General features: G+C 44.0%; 1 protein-coding gene across 30 annotated transcripts in view; it reads right to left on the reverse strand.

Moving 5' to 3' along the window:
• The window catches only part of BRCA1 (BRCA1 DNA repair associated), an 88,565-nt gene that overhangs the window by 64,387 nt on the left and 873 nt on the right, over nt 1-23,305 (reverse strand). For 18 of the 30 annotated variants that reach the window (XR_009215389.1, XM_032163747.2, XM_058445988.1 and 15 more), the window contains exons 2-5: nt 22,730-22,828; nt 13,003-13,056; nt 1,839-1,916; nt 249-337 (exon numbers count right to left, since the gene is read on the reverse strand). Coding sequence is in view for 28 of the 30 variants with exons in the window: in XM_032163747.2 (XP_032019638.1) it covers nt 249-337; nt 1,839-1,916; nt 13,003-13,056; nt 22,730-22,809 (301 nt within the window). In the remaining 2 variants the exon portion in view is untranslated. Of the gene's footprint in view, nt 1-248; nt 338-1,249; nt 1,389-1,838; nt 1,917-13,002; nt 13,057-22,729; nt 22,829-23,305 lie in introns of those variants that run through there. The other 12 variants (XM_058445996.1, XM_058445994.1, XM_058445990.1 and 9 more) reach the window with 2 other exon arrangements.

Raw genomic sequence — 23,305 nt, forward strand, 5'->3', positions numbered from 1 at the left:
CACACCATCAATAGTAAAATGTTCCCAATTTCAGAGATGTTAAGATATGAAAAATGTGCACCTTACGATTGATAGAATAAGGTGTGAGACCAGTGGGAGTAATTTTTTAAAAAGAGATTACAGATACAGAACTAAAATTAACCTCGACTAAAAGGTCTTATCACCACATCATAGAAAGTAATTGTGCAAACTTCCTGAGTTTTCATGGACAGCACTTGAGTGTCATTCTTGGGATATTCAACACTTACACTGCAAACCTGTGTCAAGCTGAAAAGCACAAATGATTTTCAATAGCTCTTCAACAAGTTGACTAAATCTCGTACTTTCTTGTAGGCTTCTGAAATTAAATTGTTTGAGAAACACACTCAGCAAGTGATTATCAACGTTTTAAAGACAGTAAAATAAGAAAAGACATGTAAACAAATAAAAATAAGATGCAGCAACAGTAGAAAACCTCTATAATCAATACATCATCGACATCTGTATAAACCGTGTGACAGTAGTGATTTAGTAACTTTTTGTCATCCATTTAAGCCTACCAAATGCCTAAAATTATCTGATATAATACTGCCTTAAATCCACAGCAGATATAATGCATTGCATAGAAAACTAGAGTACTTTTTTTTTTTTTTAATTTAGAGACAGGGTCTTGCTCTATTGCCCAGGCTAGCATGCAGTGCCACAATCATAGCTCACTGCAGCCTCAAACTTCTGTACTCAAGCTATCCTCCCACTATAGCCTCCCAAGTAGCTAGGACTATGGGCATATGCCACCATGTACATTTATTTATTTATTTTTGTTGGTAGTGATGGGGTCTCACTATGTTGCCCAGGCTGATCTCAAACTCCTGGACTCAAGCAATCACCCCACCTCAGCCTCCTAGAGTGCTAGGGTTATAGGCATGAGCAATCACACCCTGCTGAGCTTACTGTTCTTAACATCTGAACCCTGCCCAATCCCTCACTGTTAGTTCTGCCTCTCAAGGATTTCTGTCAAATTATGATTACATTTCTTTGAAAACACATAGATAACAATGTCCAAAGGGAGATTTGGGTTTAGTAAAGTGGAATTGAAACACAATTCATTCATTCCTTTAAGCATCTGAGTACCTACTATGTACCAAACTTAGCAAAAACAGTGTTGAGACAAAGTTACTACTCTAATAGAATTTACATTGTAGCAGAAGAGATACACAATATATAAATACATTGTGTTTGTGTAAATACTTAGATAGAAATAAACACACACCTGTAACTCCAGCACTTTGGGAGGCCAAAGTGGGCAGATCACCTGAGCTCAGGAGTTACCAGCCTGGGCAACATGGTAAAACCTCATCTCTACAAAAAATACAAAAATTGGCCGGGCATGGTAGCGTGTCCCTGTAGTCCCAGCTACTTGGGAGGCTAAGGCAGGAGGAGGCTGGGAGACAGAGGTTACAGTGAGCCGAGATCACGCCACTGCACTCCAGCCTCAGTGACAGAGCAGGACCCTGTCTTAAAAAAAAAAAAAAGAAAAGGAAACACAATCAAAAACATAAAAACAAGATTAGCAGACAATGGGAGTACGGCGATACAGCCCCACTTTACATAAGTCAGCAAGTTTTTACACTAGAAGTATTAGAGAAAGGCAGTAAGTTTCTAATACCTGTATAAGGCAGATGTCCCATAAAACTTTCAGGAAAATAACTTTGGAAATAATTTACTGTCTGCTAAAAACTCTTTTATAAATTTTTCTACTGATGAATGGTTTTATTGGAACGCTAGCTATGTTATTAAATAATTTCTACTTTTTCCTACTGTTGTTGCTTTCAACCTAGCATCATTACCAAATTATATACCTTTTGGTTATATCATTCTTACATAAAGGACACTGTGAAGGCCCTTTCTTCTGGTTGAGAAGTTTCAGCATGCAAAATCTATAAATTATAAAGAAAGAAAGAACAATTTAATTTACTTCCTTTTGTAGAGAGAATACTCAAAAGGCAAATAGCCATGAAAAGATAATCTCACAACTGCCCTTAAGAGCCATTTAAAAAGTAATGGCAGGTGAATTACAAGCAATAGTTTCCTAATTGTTTTTGGATGCTGCATAAGCAAAAACCTAAACTACATAAGCAATGATCTATGAAAACTGAACTTACATGCATATGGCTTACTGTTATGATCACATAAAACTTAATAAAAGTCAATATGGCATATTTAATGATATATTCATAATTATTTCATGCTGCATAATCAAATATAAATGGTAAGTAGTTCATGTAAGATGCTTATAATTAGTTTAAAATCTCAACACCTCACCACAAAGCTGTAGTAATCAAGAAAGTGTGGTAATAGCATAAGAATAGACACATACATCAATAAAATAGAATTGAGAGTACAGAAATAAACTCATACATACATCTGTGATCAAGTGATTTTCAACAATAATAAATACCAAGACGATTTTTCTTTTCTTTTCTTTTTTTTTTTCTTTTTGAGACGGAGTCTCGCTCTGTCTCCCAGGCTGGAGTTCAGTGGCACGATCTTGGCTCACTGCAACCTCCACCTCCTGGGTTCACACCATTCTCCTGCCTCAGCCTCCCAAGCGGCTGGGACTACAGGCGCCCAGCACCACACCCGGCTAATTTTTTTATTTTTAGTAGAGACGGGGTTTCACCAAGTTAGCCAGGATGGTCTCCATCTCCTGACCTCGTGATCTGCCCGCCTCGGCCTCCCAAAGTGCTGGGATTATCGGTGTGAGCCACCGTGCCTGGCCAACGACTTTTATTTTCTTAAATTTTTTTTTTTTTTTTTTTTTTTTTTGAGACAGACTCTCACTCTATCACCCAGGCTGGAGGGTAGTGACACAATCTCGGCTCACTACAACCTCCACCTCCTAGGCTCAAGCAATTCTCGTGCCTCAGCCTCCCGAGTAGCTGGGATTACAGACATGCACGACCATACCCAGCTAATTTTTTGTATTTTTAGTTTCACCATGTTGGCCAAGCTAGTCTTGAACTCCTGGCCTCAAATTGATCCATCTGCCTTGGCCTCCCAGAGTGCTGTGATTACAGGCATGAGCCACCGCGCCCAGGCCAAAGATGATTAAATGGGAAAATAATACTTTTTGTGTTTTTAACAAATAGTGTTGGGACAAAAGTATACCCACATGTAAAAGAATGAAATTATACTCCTATCTCACACCAAATAACAAAAGTTAACTCAAAGTGGATCATAGACCAGAAGTAGAGAGAGCAATGGTGATGATAATTAAAAGCAGCAATTCACTTATACAAACAATATTTACTATGTCTAGTACTATTCTAGATGGAGGGGATTCAACAGAAAAGCAAAATGAGATCCTGCAAAATAAAACATAAAGGACATAATATACTGGTGAAAGGGGTGACTAGGCAGGGAGTAAATAGCAGACACTGACAATGAAGAGACCCAGGAAGGCCGGGCGCGGTGGCTCAAGCCTGTAATCCCAGCACTTTGGGAGGCCGAGGCGGGTGGATCACGAGGTCAGGAGATCGAGACCATCCTGGCTAACATGGTGAAACCCCGTCTCTACTAAAAATACAAAAAATTAGCCGGACGTGTTGGCGGGCGCCTGTAGTCCCAGCTACTCGGGAGGCTGAGGCAGGAGAATGGTGTGAACCCGGGAGGCGGAGCTTGCAGTGAGCTGAGATCGCGCCATTGCACTCCAGCCTGGGGGACAGAGCATGACCCCGTCTCAAAAAAAAAAAAAAAAAAAGAAGAGACCCAGGAAAGAAAAGATTAAGGGGCTAAAAAAAAAAAAAGCCACTGGGGCTGAGCACAGTGGTCCACACCTGTAATCCCAGCACTTAGGGAGGTGAGTGAATCACTTGAGGCCAGGAGTTCAAGACCAGCCTGTCCAACATGGTGAAACCCTGTCTCTACTAAATATACAAAAATTAGCTGGGTGTGGTGGTGGTGCACTGTAGTCCCAGTTACTCGGGAGGCTGAGGCATGAGAATAAGTTGAACCTGGGAGGCGGGGGTTACAGTGAGCCAATATCGCACCACTGCATTCCAGCCTGGGCAACAGAGTGAGATTGTGCCAAAAAAAAAAAAAAAAAAAAAGGCATTGGGAATTGTGAGAGAAGACACTTAGAGAATATTTACTAGCCAGGTAATTTAACATTTATTACCCTCTCTTGGCCGGGTGCAGTGGCTCATGTCTGCAATCCCAGGAGGCCAAGGCAGGCAGATCACTTGAGGCCAGGAGTTTGAGACCAGCCTGGCTAACATGGTGAAACCCTGTCTCTACTAAAAATACAACAAAATTAGCCAGGCGTGGTGGGCACATGCCTGAGTCCCAGCTACTTGGGAGGCTGAGGCATGAGAATCACTGGAACCCAGGATGGCAGAGGTTGCAATGAGCTGAGAGAGTGCCACTGCACTCCACTCTGGGCAACAGAGGAAGACTCTGTCTCAAAAAAAAAAAAAAAAAATGGCCAGGCGCAGTGGCTCACGCCTGTAATCCCAACACTTTGGGAGAGGTCAGGAGTTCGAGACCAGCCTGACCAACACGGAGAAACCCTGTCTCTACTAAAAATACAAAAGTTAGCCGGGCGTGGTGGCATGTGCCTGTAATCCTGGCTACTCGGGAGGCTGAGGCAGGAGAATCTCTTGAACCCGGGAGGCGGAGGTTGCAGTAAGCTGAGATCGCACCATTGCACTCCAGCCTGGGCACCAAGAGCGAAACTCCATCTCAAACAAAACAAAACAAAACAAAACAATAAAAACCCAACTATATCTGTATCTCTATCTATCTATCTATCTCTCTATCTATCTATCTATCTATCTACCTACCTACCTATCTGTCTATAGTCTTGAACTCCTGACCTCAAGTGATCCGCCTGCTTCAGCCTCCCAAAGTGCTGAGATTACAGGTGTGAGCCATTGCGCCGGGCTACTTTTTATCTTTACTTTTGTACAGATGTGGTTTCACTATATTGCCCAGTCTGGTCTCGAACTCCTGGCCTCAAGTGATCCTCCCGCCTCGGCATCCCAACGTGCTGGGATTACAGGCATGAGCCATCAAGCCTGGCCTTATCTTCATTTTTATAGAGTAGAGGCTTGTCCCAGATCACAAGTAATTAAGCAATGAAGGTTATACTGGATCCAGAATTGGATTGTAGCAAAGCCCACAATCTTCCTTTTTTCTTTTTTGACAGGGAAACTAAGTCTGGAGAGAGGCACCCACAATCTTCCTACCAGAGAAAGTGAATGTAGGTAGGTAAGGTCAAGGAGACATGGGTCCTTCTTCGCTGATATAGATGCTTCAAGTACCACATTGCACTCAACAAAACAATGACTCTATAGTTTGGAAGATGCGGCTGTCAAAAAGCTACCTCCACTGTACATAAGTACCTTTAAAACTCAGAATAGAGGCTCCTGCTCCTTCAGAATCTACAAATACTACATATACTCTAGTATAATGGATCAAGGAGGCATCAAGCATTACTCCAGCAAATAGTACAATTGAACAATTCAGAGCAGCGGTAGGGAGGAAATTCCCTTATGATAGTACTGCAATAATATAGTACAGTAGAGCTAAGCTGTCTCGTGCTGTAGTCTATACAATTATATAAATAATTCAGCGGAACTAGATACCCAAAAATCAACCAAGATAAGGATTCGAATCTTTTTTTTTTTTTTTTTTTTTTTGAGACGGAGTCTCGCTCTGTCTCACAGGCTGGAGTGCAGTGGCACGATCTTGGCTCATTGCAAGCTCTGCCTCCCGGGTTCACGCCATTCTCCTGCCTCAGCCTCCCGAGTAGCTGGGGCTACAGGTGCCTGCTACCACACCTGGCTAACTTTTTGTAATTTTAGTAGAGGCGGGGTTTCACCGTCTTAGCCAGGATGGTCTTGATCTCCTGACCTCGTGATCTGCCCATCTTGGCCTCCCAAAGTGCTGGGATTACAGGCGTGAGCCACTGCGCCCGGCCTCAAAGCCTCGAATGTTTCTTTATGCTAGAAAAAGAACACATGTATAAAGGTTGTTAACTAAACTCAAAAGAAAATTATCTTGTATATGACTTGAAAAGACTGAGCTAACTAAAATACTGGCCAGGCATGATGACTCACACCTGTAATCCTAGCACTTTGGGAAGCCGAGGTGGGCAGATGGGTTAAGCCCAAAGTTCAAGACCAGCCTGGGCAACATGGCGAAACCCTGTCTCTACAGAAAACACAAAATTTAGCTGGACATGGTGGTGTGCACTTATAGTCCCAGCTACTTGGGAGACTGAGGTGATAGGATCGCTTGAGCCTGGGAGGTCAAGGCTACAGTAAGCCTCGTGATCGCACCACTGTACTCCAGCTTGGACAACAGAGTGAGACCCTGTCTCAAAAAAAAAAAAAAAAGTAGCTGTTGAAAAATTTAAGTTACATTTATGGCTCACATTCTATCTCTTTGAACAATGTGGTTCTAGATCTTCAAAAAAGTATTACAGGCTGGGTGTGGTGGCTCATGCCTATAATCCCAGCATTATTGGGAGGTGGAGGTGGGCGGATCACTTGAGGTCAGCTCAAGACCAGCTCAGTCAACATGGTGAAACATGGTCACTACTAAAATAAAAGGCTGGGCGTGGTGGCTAATGCCTGTAATCTCAGCACTTTGGGAGGCTGAGGTGGGCAGATCACCTGAGGTCAGGAGTTCGAGACCAGCCTGGTCAACATGGTGAAACCCTGTCTCTACTAAAAATACAAAAATTAGCCATACATGGTGGTGCACGCCTGTAATCCCAGCTACTTGGGAGGCTGAGGCAGGAGAATTGCTTGAACCAGGGAGGCAGAGGCTGCAGTGAGCCGAGATTGTACCACTGCACTTCAGCCTGGGCAACAGAACAAGACTCCATCTCAAAAATGGAGTCTTATCTTTTTTTGTGGGCTTCATAAAAGAAATTTTTTCTAGATTGGTATTATTATCTTTTTTTGTAGGCTTCATAAAAGATTTCAGAACTGGCTGGGCAAGGTGGCTCATGCCTGTAATCCTGGCACTGTGGGAGGCCAAGGCGAGCAGATCACCTGAGGTCAGGAGTTCGGGACCAGCCTGGCCAACATAGTGAAACCCTGTCTCTACTAAAAATACAAAAATTAGCTGGGTGTGGTGGCACATGCCTGTAGTCCCAGCTACTCGGGAGGCTGAGGCAGGAGATTTGCTTGAACCCAGGAGGTGGAGGTGGCAGTGAGCTGAGATCATGCCACTGCGCTCCAGTCTGGGCAACACAGTGAGACTCCGTCTCAAAACAAAAAAAAAACAGCCTGGTGCGGTGGCTCACACTTGTAATCCCAGAACTTTGGGAGGCCAAGGTGGGCGGATCACAAGGTCAGGAGATCGAGACCATCCTGGCTAACACGGTGAAACCCTGTCTCTACTAAAAATACAAAAAAATTAGCCGGGTGTGGTGGCGGGCACCTGTAGTCCCAGCTACTCGGGAGGCTGAGGCAGGAGAATGGTGTGAACCTGGGAGGTGGAGCTTGCAGTGAGCCGAGACTGCACCACTGCACTCCAGCCCGGGCGACAGAGCGAGACTCTGTCTCAAAACAAAAAAAAACAAAAACAACAAAACAAAACAAAACAAAAAGATTTCAGAACTTTAGGCTTGCTTGGGTCAATAAAGTTGTTTTATTTTTAGCAATTAGAGTTTATCCATAGAAAATACAATTAATAGGCTGGGCGCGGTGGCTCACGCTTGTAATCCCAGCACTTTGGGAAGCCGAGGCGGGCGGATCACGAGGTCAGGAGATCGAGACCACGGTGAAACCCCGTCTCTACCAAAAATACAAAAAAAATTAGCCGGGCGTGGTGGCGGGCGCCTGTAGTCCCAGCTACTCGGAGAGGCTGAGGCAGGAGAATGGCGTGAACCCGGGAGGCGGAGGTTGCAGTGAGCTGAGATCACGCCACTGCACTCCAGCCTGGGCGACAGAGCAAGACTCCGTCTCAAAAAAAAAAAAAAAAAAAAAAAGAAAATACAATTAATACAATCAAAGCATGGGGGTATCGCTCCCAGGCCCCCAGCTTTCTCATCATATAGATCAAAGTGTTATTCAGATTATATTGATATTACAGAAGAGATTTCATGAAAAAGTCGATCTATCACATGGGCATTATACTGGATTTTTTTTTTTTGAGACAGAATCTTGCTTTGTCACCCAGGCTAGAGTGCAGTGGCACGATCTCAACTCACTGCAGCCTCTGCCTCAGCCTCCCGAGTAGCTGGGACTACAGGTGTGTGCCCTCATACCCAGCTAATTTTTGTATTTTTAGTAGAGATGGGGTTACCATATTGGCCAGGCTGGTCTCGAACTCCTGACCTCGTGATCCGCCCACCTCGGCCTCCCAAAGTGCTGGGATTACAGGCGTGAGCCACCATGCCCGGCTTTGGACTTTTAATTCTAATATAACATTCAAAACACAATTTAAAATATGGCTGGCCCATCTCTACAAGAAACTTAAAAATAAGCTGGGCAAATGCCATGTACCTGTTGTAGTCCTAGCTACTTGAGGGGCTGAGATGAGAGATTGCTTGAGCCCAGAGTGCAAGGTAAAAGTGAACTATGATCACACCACTGAACTCCAGCCTGGGTGTTAGAGGGAGACACTGTCTCAAACAAACAAACAAACAAAAATATATATGTATCACACACACATATATATAACATTTATATGTATACACACACATATATCTTTATGACTGGTTCTTTCCTGACTATCACAATCTTCATTAGTAGGGGTTTCAAGCTTCTCATTCTTCTCCAGTTGCCAACTCTAATCCTCTCAATCTCAACAGCTGTCTCTTTTTTTTTTTTTTGAGACACAGTTTTCACTCTTGTCGCCCAGGCTGGAGTGCAATGGCGCGATCTCGGCTCACTGCAACCTCCGCCTCCCAGGTTCAAGTGATTCTCCTGCCTCAGCCTCCCAAGTAACTGGGATTATAGGCATGCGCCTCCACGCCCGTCTAATTTTGTATTTTTAGTAGAGATGGGGTTTCTCCATGTTGGTCAGGCTGGTCTTGAACTCCTGATCTCAGGTGATCCACCTGCCTTGGCCTCCAAAAGTGCTAGGATTAGAGGCGTGAGCCACCGTGCCCAGCCGAAACAGCTGTCCTTACCTCCAACTTCACTGGGCTCAAAGCACCTCAGCATCTTCCTGTAGAATTACTCTCCTTTTCCTTCATTACTGTTTATGAGTAATAATCGACTCTTTCTTACATCCTTTTTCTATTTCCAATCCCTTCTGCCTCCTCTTGGACCTTCTCTTTCTTGCAAATGGCTTCCCATCTTTGAGGGCTTCTTCCTTTTCTAACACAACTCCTATACACATATGCAAAGTTAGTTTATTTTTCCTGGATGTATTTTTTTTCTTTCCTTTTCTTTCAGACGGAGTCTCACACTGTTGTCAGGGTGGAGTGCATTGGCATGATCTTGGCTCAGGGCAACCTCTGCCTCCCAGGTTCAAGTGATCCCCCTGCTGCAGCCTACCAAGTAGCTGGGACTACAGGTGCATGCCACCATGCCAGGCTAGTTTTTTGTGTGTTTTAGTAGAGACGGGGTTTCACCATTTTGGCCAGGATGGTCTTGATTTCCTGACCTCGTGATCCGCCCACCTCAATCTCCCAAAGTGCTGGTATTACAGGCGTGAGCCACCGCGCCCATCCTCTATTTTCTTTTATTTGTACATTTGCTCGTATTATTATCTCTGCCTATAAGCCTATAATTTCCTTCTTCCACAAGTTCTCAAAGCAACTATGTTCATAATTTAATCTCTCTTTTTTTGGTAAGAGACAGGGTCAGCCAGGCGCGGTGGCTTATGCCTGTAATCCCAACACTTTTTAAGGCCAAGGTAGCTGAGGGCAGGAGTTTGAGAGCAGCCTGGCCAACATGGTGAAAACTTTGTCTCGACTAAAAATACAAAAATTAGCTGGGTGTGGTGGCAGATGCCTGTAATCCCAGCTACTCGAGAGGCTGAGGCAGGAGAATCGCTTGAATCTAGGAGGTGGACGTTGCAGTGAGCCAAGATCACACCACTGCACTCCAGTCTGGGCAATAGAGTGAAACACCATCTCAAAAAAAAAAAAAAAAAAAAGACAGGGTCTCACTCTGTCATCTAGGCTGGAGTGCAGTGGTGTGATCATAGCTCACTACAGCTTCGAACTTCTGGCCTCAAGTGATCTTCCTGCCTTGGCCTCCCAAAGTGCTGGGGTTATGGGCAGGAGCTACCACATTGGGCCCTTGATCTTTTCTTAAGTCACTGTAATAGTATAGTATGTTCAGCATTTGTTACTCAAGGTGACAAGAAAACATACAGTTTATTCCAGAAAGATTCTCATCCAGATAAATTGAAAGCCCCAGCGCTTTAAAGGTTAATCTTTAGCTATCTGTAGTAAATACTGGGACTTTTTTTTTTTTTTTTTGAGTCTCCCTCTTGTCGCCCAGGCTGGAATGCAGTGGCATGATCTCAGCTCACTACAACATCCACCTCCAGGGTTCAAGCGATTCTCCTGCCTCAGCCTCCTGAGTAGCTGTAATTATAGGCATGTGCCACCACGCCCAGCTACTTTTGTATTTTTAGTAAAGGGGTTTCACCATGTTGGCCAGGCTGGTCTTGAACTCCTGACCTCAGGTGATCCACCTGCCTCAGCCTCCCGAAGTGCTGGGATTACAGGCCTGAGCCATTGCGCCTGGCCAATACTGGGACTTTGTAACTTTATTTTTCCCCCAGGCTGGAGTGCAGTGGCACAATCTCGGCTCACTGCAACCTTCGTCTCCTGGGTTCCAGGGATTCTCCTGCCTCAGCCTCCCGAGTAGCTGGAACTACAGGTGCATACCACCACGCCCAGCTAATTTTTGTATTTTTAGTAGAAATGGGGTTTCACCATGTTAGCCAGGCTGGTGTCAAACTCCTGATCTCAAGTGATCTGTCCACCTCAATCCCTGAAAGTGCTGGGATTACAGGCTGGAGCCACCATGCCTGGCCTTCTTTTTCAAAAGTATTGACCTGTGAAGAAATTGGTTCTACACCACAGGCAGTTTGAGAACTACTGCTCTAGAGACTACAAAGTTATTAAACTAAAAAAAAAATTTTTTTTTTTTTTGAGATGGAGTCTCATTCTGTCGCCCAGGCTGGAGTGCAGTGGTGCCATCTCGGCTCACTGCAACCTCTGCATCCCAGGTTCAAGTGATTCTCCTGCCTCAGCCTCCCGAGTAGCTGGGATTACAGGGCTGTGCCACCATGCCCTGCTAATTTTTGTATTTTTAGTAGAGAGAAGGTTTCACCATGTTGGTCAGGCTGGTCTCAAACTCCTGACCTCATAATCCGCCCGCCTCGGCCTCCCAGTGCTGGGATTACAGTCGTGAGCCACCGTGCCAGGCTATACTAAAAATTCCTGAAGTAGAGAGATAAAGCTGTGTTGTCTTGGCACATGTCCAGGGACCAGGTGCTGTGGAATCAGATGGAAACTGCTGGGAACAGATTTAGGCCAGCGGCGTGACATGGGACAGGGAAAAGACAGTGGAAATGAGCTTCTGAATTCTTACTGGGACAGAGGAATGGGAAGAAGACAGAATTCAGAGGAAGGCACCAGCCAGCTGGCAGACTTGTGTTCAGAGGGTCTCTCTCCAAAGGGAACAGGTTTCCTTCAGCTTCAGCCAGCCTTCATTATCCTTAGAGGAGCAGCTGTTCCCTTTTTTAGCTTATGGAAACATCCTAAGAATCTGATGAAAATTATGGACTATCTTCCCAGAAAAACGTACATAGCCATAGTTTTGAAAACAATTTAAATATAATTCTAGGAAATTCATAAAGACGATTCATAAACCCCAAGTTAAGAAGTCTGGAATTTAAAAATTCCTCAAAGGATACATAAGAAATTGATCATTGTGGTTGTCTGGGGAGGGAACAGGGAGGCAGAGGTTGTAGGGTAAGAGGGAAATATACTTTGCATCATATACCTTTTTGTGCTAATAAACTTTTTACCAAGTACATAGTTTGTACCTGGTACCAGGTTATGTACCAGGTACATAAATACTTAAAAACAAATTAGTTGACATTTAAGGTAAGATGTGAGCCATAGCTTCACATAAAGAAAAGGAGAAAGCCCATTTGTTCTACTAAATTACCTACTCTACTTTTTCTGAAATTCTTTTATTAAGAAACGAAGATTTTCATTTCAAAGGGCAAGATCATCAAATACGTAAATATAACTTGAATCACTGCTATAAATGAATTTTGGCCTAAATAGAAACTGGTATCAAGTCCTTTCCTGTCTTCACAATGATTACAAAGCAGGCAAACACTGACCCTTAGAAGGGGGAATGCATAAGGATATGCAGAAATGAACAGAAAGGAGAAACTGGGAAGGCTCAAACACAATGTGCTTATTTCACAACTGCTTGCAGTTTGCTTTCACTGATGGACACAAAAAATACAAAACACTGTTCAAAATGATGTTACATCCTAATAGATAATATATGTCAGTCGGGCGTGGTGGCTCACGCCTGTAATCCCAGAACGTTGGGAGGCCGAGGCAGGTGGATCACAAGGTCAGGAGTTCAAGACCAGCCTGGCCAATATGGTGAACCCTTATCTCTACTAAAAGTACAAAAATTAGCCAAGCAGGGTGGCGGGTGCCTGTAGTCCCAGCTACTTGGGAGGCTGAGGTAGGAGAATCGCTTGAACTCGGGGGGCAGAGGTTGCAGTGAGCCAAGATCGTGCCACTGCACTCCAGCCTGGGTGACAGAGCGAGACTTTGTCTAAAAAAAAAAAAAAGAAAGAAAAAGATAATATATGTCAAAACTTTACCAGGAACTATGATTACAACCAACTTTTGATGACTATATACTCTCTGAGAAAGAATGAAATGGAGTTGGATTTTTCATTCTCACTTAATTGAAGAAAGTAAAGCTTCTAAAAAGTTAGGTGTTTCCTGGGTTATGAAGGACAAAAACAAAAGCTAACAATGGAGCCACATAACACATTCAAACTTACTTGCAAAATATGTGGTCACACTTTGTGGAGACAGGTTCCTTGATCAACTCCAGACTAGTAGGGTAGGGGGAAAAAAAAAGAAAATAAATGAGGCTCAATAATTTATTTAAAAATAAAGCTATTCTTAGTGAATAAGTTCAACTTTGAGCTGTTATTACTGAGTCAACATAAGGCTTCAAGTTCATTCAATATTTATTAAATGTCTGCTGTGCCAGGAACTAAAAATACAGCAGAGAATACGATCGTTACCTTCAGTGAGCTTTCAGATATCAAAACAGAATTATATTGGTCCCTTCAATACTCTATACTATCATCAGCATTTAAAAGATTAGTTGATAATAGTTCGTACGAATTCATTTCCAGTGATATACTTTTCTGCACTATCACTGTGAGTGCACATCTCATATCTTAAATCTAAGCTCCATAAAGACAAAATTTTCTGATTATATTTCTTTTGAATTCCTTCCTAGCACTTTTTTTTTTTTTTTTTACTGTAAATGCCTTTTAACTTAATACGGAAAATTTCAAGTATTTCAAAATTTCAAGTAAATAAAACAAAATGAACTATATGGACCATCACCCTGCTCCAACAACCATCAACTCATGGCCAAGCTGTTTCACCTATATCCACCCCTACCCCAGATTATTTTAATTATTATTACTTTTAAGATAAGGTCTCACTCTGTCACCTAGGCTGGAGTGCAGTGGTGCAAACATACCTCACTGCAGCCTTGAACTCCTGGGCTCAAGCAATCCTCCCAGCACTGGGTTTACAGGCATGAGCCAACACACACAAACCCAAGTGTCTTCTTTTTGTTGAGATGGAGTTTCGTTTTTGTAGCCCAGACTGGAATGCAATGGTGTGATCTCAGCTCACTGCAACCTCTGCCTCCCAGGTTCAAGTGATTCTCCTGCCTCAGCCTCCCAAGTAGTTGGAACTACAGGCGTGCGCCACCACGACTGGCTAATTTTTTGTATTTTTAGTAGAGATGGGGTTTCACCATGTTGGCCGGCTGGTCTTGAACTCCTGACCTCAGGTGATCCACCTGCCTTGGCCTCCCAAAGTGCTGGGATTACAGGCATGAGCCACCATGCCCAGCCCCAAGTGTCTTCTAATCTATAGGTGTCCCTTACTTTTCCTCCCTTGTCATTTATTTTTAAAATTAGGTCATTTGACCTGTGGAGTTTCCCCATTCTGGATTTTGCTGATTGTATAACCCCATGGTGAGGTTTAACTTGTTCCTCTAGCCTTATTTCCTGTAAACTAGACTTACAGGCTTAATCACATTCAGGTTCAACTTTTTGGCAAGAACACTTTACAGATGGTACTGTGTACTCAGATAACTTCAGAAGAGGCATGATGTTTGGTTTGTGATTACTTTGTAAAAACAGTGTAGTAAGTACTCACTAAAGGAAATTTAGAAAATAATAAGCTTAAGGCCGGGCATGGTGCCTCATGCCTGTAATCCTAGCACTTTGGGAGGCTGAGGTGGGTGGATCACCTGAGCTCAGGAGTTCCAGATCATCCTGGACAACATGGTGAAACCCCGTCTACGCTAAAAATACAAACATTAGCCAGGCGTGGTGGCACATGCCTGTGGTCCCAGCTACTTTGGAGGCTAAGGTAGAAGGATCACTTGAATACTGGAGGTGGAGGTTGCAGAGTGAGCCAATATCGTGCCACTGCACTCCAGCCTAGGTGACAGAGGAAGACTCTGTCTCAAAAAAAAAAAAGAAACTAAGGCCAGACACGGGGGCTCATGCTTGTAATCTCAGCACTTGGGAGGCCAAGGCGGGCGGATCACGAGGTCAGGATTTTGAGACCAGCCTGGCCAACACAGTGAAACGCTGTCTCTACTAAAAATACAAAAACTAACTGCGCATGGTGGCAGGCACCTGTAATCCCAGCTACTCAGGAGGCTGAGGCAGGAGAATTGCTTGAACCTGGGAGGCGCAGGTTGCAGTGAGCCAAAATCGTGCCACTGCACTCCAGCTTGGGTGACAGAGCTAGACTCTGTCTCAAAATAATAATAATAATATGCTTAAAAAAATAAAAACTTTAGAAAATACATCACCCCAGTTCCCATCCCTACCTGTCTATCCACAAAACCAAGGCATTCCTTAGAGTAATTCATGTATTATACTAATGTAACAAGTGCTTATTAAGTATCTACTACTATATTCAAGTACTATTCTAGGAGATAGAAATATAGCAGTTTACAAAATAAAGCCTGCACTCACATTCTAGTGTGGTAGATAGTTGACACAGAATTAAAGAATACATGGGAATAAGTGTATTAAAGAGAAAAAATAAGCAGGGTAAGGGGAAACAGGTAGTGTAATATGTATAGGGGGTAGATGTACATGGGGAGAGTCAGGAAAGGTTTCACTGAGGTGAGACTAGAGGACAGCTTAATAATGTAAAGAAACACACTATGCAACAATTAGGGGAAGAGCATTCCAGGAAAGAGGGAGCAGAGAAGGCAAATCCTGAGCAGGACCATTCCTGTGTATGCAGGACATCGGATAGGTCATGGTGCTAAAATGTAATAATCCAGGGGGATATTGTAGGGAAAGACCATCAGAGAGGTAGCTGGTAACTTCTGGTAGGAACCTGCAGGCTACTTTAAATCTTTAGCTTTATTCTGGTCTTTTTAATTTTCTTTTTTGAGACAGAGTCTCACTCTGTCACCCAGGCTGGAGTGCAGTGGCGTAATCTCAGCTCTCTGTAACCTCCGCCTCCTGGGTTCAAGTGATTCTCCTGCCTCAGCCTCCCGAGTAGCTGGGACTAAAGGCATGCACCACCATGCCTCGGCCTCCCAAAGTACTGGGATTACAGGAGTGAGCCACCATGCCCAGCTATCTTTTTAATTTTTAATGTTAATTAATTTTTGTAGAGACAAGATCTCACTATGTTGCCCATGCTGGTCTTGAATGCCTGGCCTCAAGCAATCTTCCTGCTTCGGCTTCCCAAAGTGCTGGGATTACAGGTGTGAGCTACTATACCAGGCCTTTAGCTTTCTTCTGAATGTGAAGCTTTTTTTTTTTTTTTTTTTGGAGATGGAGTCTCACTCACTCTGCAGCTCAGGCTGGAGTGCAGTGGTGTGGTCTTGGCTCACTGTGACCTCTGCCTCTCGGATTGAAGTGATACTTGTGCCTCAGCCTTCCAAGTAGCTGGGACTATAGGCGTGTGCTAATTTTTTTGTATTTTTGGTAAGGAAGGGGTTTCACCATATTGCCCAGGCTGGTCTTGAAGTCCTGACTTCAAGTGATCCACCTGTCTCGACCGGGATTACAGGCGTGAGCCACTACACTTAGCCCTAAATGTGAATTTTTGAAACAGATTTTTTGGATAAAGTCCAGGCAAGACATCAAAGAACGACTAACTTGGCAGTGTGACAAGAATGTGGTTCTTTTCATTAAATATTTAACTTTTTAGAAAAGGATCACAAGGGCCAGATGCGGTGGCTTACACTGTAATCCCAGCATTTTGGGAGGCCAAGGTGGGCCAGCCTGGCGACAGAGAATCCATCTCAAAAAAAGAAAAAAAAAAAGGATCGGCCGGGCGCGGTGGCTTACGCTTGTAATCCCAGCACTTTGGGAGGGGAGGCGGGTGGATCACGAGGTCAGGAGATCGAGACCACAGTGAAACCCCGTCTCTACTAAAAATACAAAAAAAATTGGCTGGGCGTGGTGGCGGGCGCCTGTAGTCCCAGCTACTCGGAGAGGCTGAGGCAGGAGAATGGCGTGAACCCGGGAGGCGGAGCTTGCAGTGAGCCGAGATTGCGCCACTGCACTCCAGCCTGGGCAACAGAGCGAGACTCCGTCTAAAAAAAAAAAAAAAAAAAGAAGAAAAGGATCACAAGAAAAGCTTGGGGACAGTAACCTTATTATGAAGGGTTGTAATACAACGCTTGTAATCATGGGGTTTCTGACGTAGCACAGGGCAGTGAAAAGAAAAACACTGAACTAAGTCAGAAGGCTGGGTTTCTACTACCAGTTGTGTATATAAGCAGAGCCACCTTGGGCTAACCACTCTACCTGAACCTCAGTTTCCTTCTCTGTCATTCACCCTGCCAGTCTCCTTGGGCTATTGCAAGAATAAAATTAAATGCAACTTGGGAAAATGCTTCACAACCTGAGATGACTTGGGAAAAATGCTTCACAACCTGAGATGACTTGTACCAACATTGTTATTATTACTGGGACCAAATGTGACTTTAAAAAGAAAAACAACCTTGACAAAGAAAACTCTGATTGGTTACTAAATCCCTATTTCTGAGATAAGCTACATTTCAAAGAAATTCTCCGTAAAAGAAAAATTGGATTCAGTTATCATACCAGATGGCTTTCATTCTCACCACTGACTCAATTCTGAAATAATTATATTTCAGTATGGTAATTATAATCTAAACGATATAAACACACTGTAAACACAAACTTTGAACAGACGAAAACTCCAATATGTAAAAAGGTAATGAATGTTGAAGGAAGAGTGTGAAAAGGGAAAAGGAAAAAAATTAAAATGTTCCCCTTCTAGGTCCCAATAAGAGTAAATGTTTACTATAAAAATGATTCAAATATTTTAAATACTTTTCTTTTTTTTTTTTCTTTTTTTTTTTTTTTTGAGACGGAGTCTCGCTCTGTCACCCAGGCTGGAGTGCAGTGGCGCAATCTCGGCTCACTGCAAGCTCCGCCTCCCGGGTTCACGCCATTCTCCTGCCTCAGCCTCTCCGAGTAGCTGGGACTACAGGCGCCCGCCACCACGCCCGGCTAATTTTTTGTATTTTTAGTAGAGACGGGGTTTCACCGTGGTCGATCTCCTGACCTCGTGATCCGCCCGCCTCGGCCTCCCAAAGTGCTGGGATTACAAGCGTGAGCCACCGCGCCCGGCCTTAAATACTTTTCAAACCAGGCAATATTTTAGGCCTACCGTATATTTGCATTTTGAGCTTCCAATACGGTTAAGTGACTGGAAAAAGCAGCTAGGTTTAGGTTGAAAAACAACAACCCACCGGGGAACACATTTTAGCAAATTCTTCTGAAAGTCAAAAATGTTATAGTCATAGGTAAAAAGTTACAAAGAACTACCAACTGTCAGAAATAGCTGCCAATAGTGACTTAGAAGCCAGCAGAAGGAATTTTAGTTCAAGAAACCTAAAACAGGGCCAGGCGTAGTGGCTCACGCCTGTAATCCTAGCACTTTGGGAGGCCGAGGCGGGCGGATTGCCTGAGTTCAGGAGTTCGAGAACAGCCTGGGCAACACGGTGAAACTCCGTCTCTACTAAAATACAAAAAATTAGCTGGGCGTGGCAGTGTGCGCCTGTAGTCCCAGCCACTGCACTCCACCCTGGGCAACAGAGCGAGACTCTGTCTCAAAAAAAAGAAAAAAAAAAAAAGAAACCTAAAACAAGCTGAAAACCTTACCTACCCTATAGCTACCACAAATAACACATGATCAGGAATCACATATTAAGACATAACTGCAAATTGTGCTATACTGTACTGTATTAAAAGGAAGTGATCCCCATCTATATGATCCCCATCCTAGAGCTTTCCATACAAATGAATGTAAAACGCCATTAAAAATTAATCTTAAGGCCGGGCGCGGTGGCTCACGCCTGTAATCCCAGCACTTTGGGAGGCCGAGGTGGGTGGATCACGAGGTCAGGAGATCGAGACCATCCTGGCTAACACGGTGAAACCCCGTCTCTACTAAAAAATACAAAAAATTAGCCGGGCGCGGTGGTGGAGGCCTGTAGTCCCAGCTACTCGGGGGGCTGAGGCAGGAGAATGGCGTGAACCCGGGAGGCGGAGCTTGCAGTGAGCCGAGATCGCGCCACTGCACTCCGGCCTGGGTGAAAGAGCGAGACTCCTTCTCAAAAACAAAACAAACAAACAAATAAACAAAAATTAATCTTAAGCCAGGAGCAGTGGCTCACGCCAGCACTTTGGGAGGCCGAGGCGGGTGGATCACGAGGTCAGGACTTCAAGACCAGCCTGACCAACGTGATGAAACTCTATCTCTACTAAAAATACAAAATTAGCCGGCCATGGTGGCCTGCGCCTATAATCCCAGCTACTCAGGAACCTGGCAGGCGGAGGTTGCAGTGAGCCAATATGGCGCCACTGCACTCCAGCCTGGGTGACAGAGCCAGACTCCATCCCCCCCCAAAAAAAAAAAGTCCAGGACGGGCGCAGTGGCTCAGGACTGTAATCCCAGCACTTTGGGAGGCTGAGGCGGGTGGATCACGAGGTCAGGAGATCGAGACCATCTTGGCTAACATGGTAAAACCCCGTCTCTACTAAAAATACAAAAAATTAGCCGGGCATAGTGGTGGGCGCCTGTAGTCCCAGCTACTCGGGAGGCTGAGGCAGGAGAATGGCCTGAACCCGGGAGGCGGAGCTGGCAGTGAGCCAAGATCACGCCACTGCACTCCAGCCTAGGCAACAGAGGGAGACTCTGTCTCAAAAAATAAAAATAAAAATAAAAAGTCTGGGTGCGATGGCTCACGCCTGTAATCCCAGCACTTTGGGAGGCCGAGGCAGGAGGATCACCTGAGGTCAGGAGTTCGAGACCAACCTGACCAACATGGAGAAACCCTGTCTCTCCTAAAAATACAAAATTAGCTGGCGTGATGGCACATGCCTGCAATCCCAGCTACTCCGGAGGCTGAAGCAGCAGAATTGCTTGAACCCGGGAGGTGGAGGTTGTGGTGAGCCGAGATCGTGCCATTGCACTCCCGCCTGGGCAACAAGAGCGAAACTCTGTCTCAAAAAAAAAAAAAGAAAAAGAAAAAGAAATTAATCTAACAGGAAATAGGAAAAAAGCAATGAAAAGCTAGAAAACATAATAGTTGACTGAAAATAAGAATTTAGCATTTTCATTCTTACATCTTTAATTTTTATGTATCTGAGTTTTTAATCGATGGTTTGATTTGCCAGAATGAGAAAGAACATCCTATTTTTATGACTCTCTCCCATGGAAATGTAATGATAAATGGATCCAAATGCCACACTATTGAGGATTTTTTTGATCACTGATTGTCATGAGTAAGTTTTGTGCTTTTTCAAAAGCAGTTTTTTCCTACAATGTCATTTCCTGCTTCTCTGGCTCTGATTTTCAATAAATTGATAAATTGTAAATCTTGTTTTCCTCTTATTTTTGTTTAGCTACAATGTTGAAGGGCAAGGGAGAGGATGGTTATTTATAAATCTTGTATCTCTCTGAAAACACAACATACATTTCCTTAATCTGATTAACTTGACTTCAAATATGAAAAACAACTTTCATAAAGCACAAAAGAAAATTTCCTTGAATTTACCCTTTTTTATTGTGGGTAAGAGGCAATGGTACAACTTTTCAACTTATTTTTTGAATGTTACTCACTACTAACCATCACCATATTTTAAAAAATTAAAGAACTAATTTAGTTTAGTTTATTATTTAATTTATTTGACAAATGTTTGAGTGGCAACTAGTCCCAAGTACCGTTCTAACTACTGAACATACAGATGTACGTAAACAAAACAAAAATCTCTCCCATCCTGGAGTTTACATTCTGTGGGACTAGAGATAAAAAATGGATACATTACATAGAATGTCAGCTAGTAATCAGTGTTATAGAGAAGCAGCAGGAATAGAGGATAAAGTGTGTGTTGGGGGTGTTGTAATTTTAAATAGGGGTGTCTGGAAATGAAAAGGTGGTATTTCAATCAAGATTTTTAGACAAGCCGGGCGCGGTGGCTCAAGCCTGTAATCCCAGCACTTTGGGAGGCTGAGGCGGGCGGATCACGAGGTCAGGAGATCGAGACCATCCTGGCTAACACGGTGAAACCCTGTCTCTACTAAAAACACAAAAAATTAGCCGGGCGTGTTGGCGGGCGCCTGTATTCCCAGCTACTCGGGAGGCTGAGGCAGGAGAATGGTGTGAACCCAGGAGGTGGAGGTTGCGGTGAGCCGAGATCGTGCCACTGCACTCCAGCCTGGGGGACAGAGAAAGACTCCGTCTCAAAAAAAAAAAAAAAAAAGATTTTTAGACCATGGCTGGGTGCAATGGCTCACGCCTGTAATTCCAGCACCTTGAGAGGCCAAGGAGGGTAGATCACTTGAGGTCAGGAGTTTGAGACCAGCGTCACCAACATGGCAAAACCCTATCTCTACAAAAGAAAAATACAGAAATGGCTGGACACAGTGGCTTACGCCTGTAATCCCAGCACTTTGGGAGGCCCAGGTGGGCAGATCACAAGGTCAGGAGATCAAGACTACCCTGGCTAACACGGTGAAACCACACCTCTACTAAAAAAAAAAAAAAAAAAAAAATTAGCTGGGCGTGGTAGTGGGTGCCTGTAGTCCCAGCTATTCAGGAGGCTCAGGCAGGAGAACGGCGTGAACCCAGGAGGCGGAGCTTGCAGTGAGCCGAGATCACGCCACTGCACTCCAGCCTGGGTAACAAAGCGAGACTCCGTCTCAAAAAAAGAAAAAAAAATACAAAAGTTAGCTGGGCATGGTGGTACACACCTATCGTCCCTGCTACTCTGGAGGCTGAGGTGGGAGGATCGCTTGAGCCTGACAAGGTTGAGGCTGCAGTGAGCTGTGATAGCACCACTGCACTCCAGCCTCTTGACAGAGATCCTATATAAAAAAAACCCTCTGCATTTCATTATATGTAAATGAGTATGTAATTTCATTGTATGTACAGAGCCAGTTTCAAACAAAGGTTCTTCCAAATACCTATTCCCTCAACGACACCAATCATCCATGATGTTTTTTTTTTTTTTTTTTTTGAGATGGAGTCTTGCTCTGTCCCCCAGGCTGGAGTGCAGTGGCGCAATCTCGGCTCACTGCAAGCTCCGCCTCCCGGGTTCACGCCATTCTCCTGCCTCAGCCTCCCCAGTAACTGGGACTACAGGCGCCCGCCATCATGCCCGGCTAATTTTTTGTATTTTTAGTAGAGACGGGGTTTCACTGTGTTAGCCAGGATGGTCTCGATCTCCTGACCTCGTGATCCGCCCGCCTCGGCCTCCCAAAGTGCTGGGATTACAGGCTTGAGCCACCGCGCCCGGCTTTTTTTTTTTTTTTTTGAGATGGAGTTTAGCTCTGTCGCTGGAGTTCAGTGGTGCCATATTGGCTCACAGTAACATCCGCCTCCTGGTTCAAGTGATTCTCCTGCCTCAGCCTCCCGAGTAGCTGGGATTACAGGCATGTGTCACTACGCCCAACTAATTTTTGTATTTTTAGTGGAGAGGGGGTTTCACCATGTTGGCCAGGATGGTCTCGATCTCCTGACCTCGTGATCCTCCCACCTTGGCTTCCCAAAGTGCTGGGATTACAGGTGTGAGCCACTGCCCCCGGCCTCATCCATGATTTTATTTTGCCATTTCAAGTGATGGAGCTGGTTTTAGAGCTGGAAGAAAAGCCAAAATGCCAGTTAATCTAAACTAGATTCCTGCCCCAGTGCAGAACCAATCAAGACAGAGTCTCCGTCTTTCCCGGACCACAGGATTTGGTTGAAAAGAAGAGGAGTGGGAGAGGCAGAGTGGATGGAGAACAAGGAATCATTTCCTATATTTTTAAAGTTCTTCAGTTAAAAAAATCAGAAATTACAATAGCCTAATCTTACTAGACATGTCTTTTCTTCCCTAGTATGTAAGGTCAATTCTGTTCATTTGCATAGGAGACAATCATATAGGAATCCCAAATTAATACCTTCTTGTGCTGACTTACCAGATGGGACACTCTAAGATCTTCTGCATAGCATTAATGACATTTTGTACTTCTTCAACGCGAACAGCAGATAAATCCATTTCTTTCTGTTCCAATGAACTTTAACACATTAGAAAAACATATATATCTATATATCTTTTTTAAAGGTTTATAAAATGACAACTTCATTTTATCATTTTAAAATAAAGTAAATTTAAGATTTGGAAGGTTTTAGAATAATACAAACCAAAGAACTAATGACGACGTCCTTTATTTTTAAAGGTTCTAGAAGTTGCTTTTTGTAATTAGACAATATAAATTCTGTATTTTTTCACATATCGCTGCCAACCCCTTGGGTCTTTTCCTTTCTCCAACAAAGAGAAAGCTACAGAGGAGTGGCTGACCGGATAGGTGGTGGTAGCCTTAGCTTTCTCCAATGTTTCTGGCTGTTTTCTTTTTCTTGCATAAATCCAAAATCAACAACGACCAAACCAACACCAATCAACGCCTCGCCGCCCCTAACCTTTCCCAGTGACCTGCTCTCATCTCAGGATCCCCCTCAAGCACATCCCTGCCGGCAGCATCTGTTACTACTGA

The sequence above is a fragment of the Hylobates moloch genome, unplaced genomic scaffold (genome assembly GCF_009828535.3).
Source record: "Hylobates moloch isolate HMO894 unplaced genomic scaffold, HMol_V3 SCAFFOLD_10, whole genome shotgun sequence".
NCBI classification, from domain to species: domain Eukaryota; kingdom Metazoa; phylum Chordata; class Mammalia; order Primates; family Hylobatidae; genus Hylobates; species Hylobates moloch.